This window comes from Fukomys damarensis, unplaced genomic scaffold, assembly GCF_012274545.1.
Source record: "Fukomys damarensis isolate Sample0158 unplaced genomic scaffold, DMR_v1.0_HiC HiC_scaffold_16, whole genome shotgun sequence".
Lineage (NCBI taxonomy): Eukaryota > Metazoa > Chordata > Mammalia > Rodentia > Bathyergidae > Fukomys > Fukomys damarensis.
The window spans coordinates 25,072,685-25,075,036 of NW_022900928.1; the positions used below are offsets into that span (position 1 = coordinate 25,072,685).

Consider the following 2,352-nt stretch of genomic DNA (forward strand, 5'->3'; position numbering starts at 1 on the left):
GCACATCGTCCCCACGCACGCGGCGGTGCTGATGCAAACGACCTGGGTTGCCACCGTACAAAAGTATGGCACCTATAACCACGAGTGGTACGTGGGACGTGGAGTACAGCCGCGTCTGGTGTATTTTTACCACTGTCTTAGAGTGTACTCCTTCTACTTATTAAAAACAAAGTTTACCACAGATGGCACTCGGTGTTACACCCACAGGAACCTCAGACATCTCATTCCCCATGTCTCCGACTGCACCATTTCCTCTCGTGCTCGCCTTCATCTCGTGTTGTCATGCATGGTTGTCCTGTGTATCCATTCTGTGGAGGCTGGGTGTACGGCCAGCTACGGCACCAAGGTCTGTGCAAGTGCTCTCTGTCACGTTCGTGCAGGAATAAAACTGCCTAACAAAGAATTCCTTAGAACGTAGCCCTGCCGTCGCAATGCCTGACTGTGTACTTAACACCCGGCACAGCTCACAGTAGAGGCAGGAGTCCCCACGGCCACCACGCGAGAGTGAGCCGGGGGAGCAGCAGCGGCCTCCACCAGCCTCAGGGGCCCAAAGTGTATCTTCCTACCTGAGTGCACCCTGGTCAAGAGGTCACCGGAGACAGGGGGCAGAGCCCAGGGGCTGGAGCAGGCTGACTGGGCCGGGAGGCCCTGACACCAGGGTGGCTGGAGGCACTCAGAGAGCTTGAGGCCTCAGCCATTTCTACACAGTGCCTCAGGTTTCAACACTTTAGTAAATGGTCCTGCCCTACCTGGCCCAGTGTAGATACCAAGCCTGCTCTTGACCATCCAGAGCTTTGCCTGGCATCATAGCACCTGTGTCCCATGGGAGGGACTCCCAAGGTGAAGTGAGCCACCAACCCTCCTCCCGTGAACTCCCACACTTGGCCGTGACCAAATGGCTCTCCCTTCCTTGTTTTTCTATCCTGCCTTATACTTTCATGGCCGGGAGTTCACCTGAGCCTCCTAAGAGCTGAATTTGGTAGTAAAGTCAGGTACTGAGGCCCATGGCCCAGCTCTATCACCTAGTGATAAAAGTCTTTGAGGAACCTGAGATTCATGAGGTCATCTTCCTACCCAAAAATTGCTGTTCTGTCCTGTCCCAAGGTACGACTCAGTACTCCTCATGCTGGGCTCTTCCTGCAGGCTGTGCTGGGTACTGGGAAACACACTATCTAACCTGCACCAAGATTTCACTTCCTTCCCACCTTACTGGCCTGGTTGTGGAAAGAGGGTCTTCCAGAGTCAAATGGCCCCTAAGGATTATTGTGCCCAACACTCCAATAAGGATAAAGAACTTCCTTCTGCAAGGCCCTGGTGAATTAGAGACTGAGCAAAGTGATAGATCCCACATCTGGCTCTGGTTCATTTTCCCCAGGGGTACAGATGGGAGCCTGGCTCTATGGACACAGGAGGGACCTCTCTCCACTGAGCAGGAAGAAAGACCCTTGTTTCAGCTCCTCAGCAGTGTTAGATCACAGATTAAACCCTGGGGAAACAGTCAAGGTTAAAGAGAGGATCACCATCACCCTGGGCTTCTTGAAGGCAGGACCCCTGGGTAGTTTTTCTTTGCTGTTTTGCATTGTTGGAGGATGATGAAGTGTAAGGAAGTGTCGGAAAGTACCACCAAGGTGGCTAACTCGTAGCCTTCAGAGAGCAAGCTGGTTCCAGGGCCATCTCAGCGCCTCCAGGAATAGAGCAGTGGTGACTACCACACAAGGTGGCCAAGTTTATTTCATTGAAATTATCAGCAGTCACAATGATGGGTGCAGTATTACAGTGTAGACCAGCAGGGACACAAGACATACGGACTTGCTTCCTTCTCCTCCAGTAAAAATCACTGCATTCCCTAACCCTAAAATGGATAGCAAAGTCCCAGTGCCAGGCCTTCCCTAAGGACACTCCCCTTCTGAGTTATCCTAGTCCGACTCAGAAGAGGTCCTCAAACAACCAGCCTTGACGACTGATGATGAGAGGGACACTGAAGGAAAGGGGGCGCGACAAGTTCCTCTGTAATCCAAGCAACCCACAAGTTGAGGTTGGCCTGCACATCTGAAAGGGAAATGGAAACCACTTTCTAAAATACAGCATTTTAAAGAGCAACAGAGATGACAGAGAGAGAGCCACACAGCAGCGGAGTCTTCCTTATCCTGCCCAGGCTAATGCAACCCTGACCATGTGCACTCCGGGGGAGAGGAGAAAGGGGTTACTTCCTCTCTAGATCCGGAAGCTACCGGTGCCTTATCTCAAACTTTCCAGTCTCTAGAACCATGAAAAGGGCTCAAGGTGTAGGGGAAGTGGGAAGGGTAGGGGAAAGGAAATGAGGGAAAAGAAAAAATATGAGAAAATGAAAAA

General features: G+C 51.7%; 1 protein-coding gene across 1 annotated transcript in view; it reads left to right on the forward strand.

The window, feature by feature from the left end:
• Positions 1–1,004: 1,004 nt before the first annotated feature.
• The window catches only part of LOC104847766 (olfactory receptor 52K1-like), an 18,941-nt gene continuing 17,593 nt past the window's right edge, over positions 1,005–2,352 (forward strand). The window contains 1 exon segment of the mRNA XM_010603333.1: positions 1,005–1,104. Within this exon segment, the coding sequence (XP_010601635.1) occupies positions 1,005–1,104 (100 nt within the window).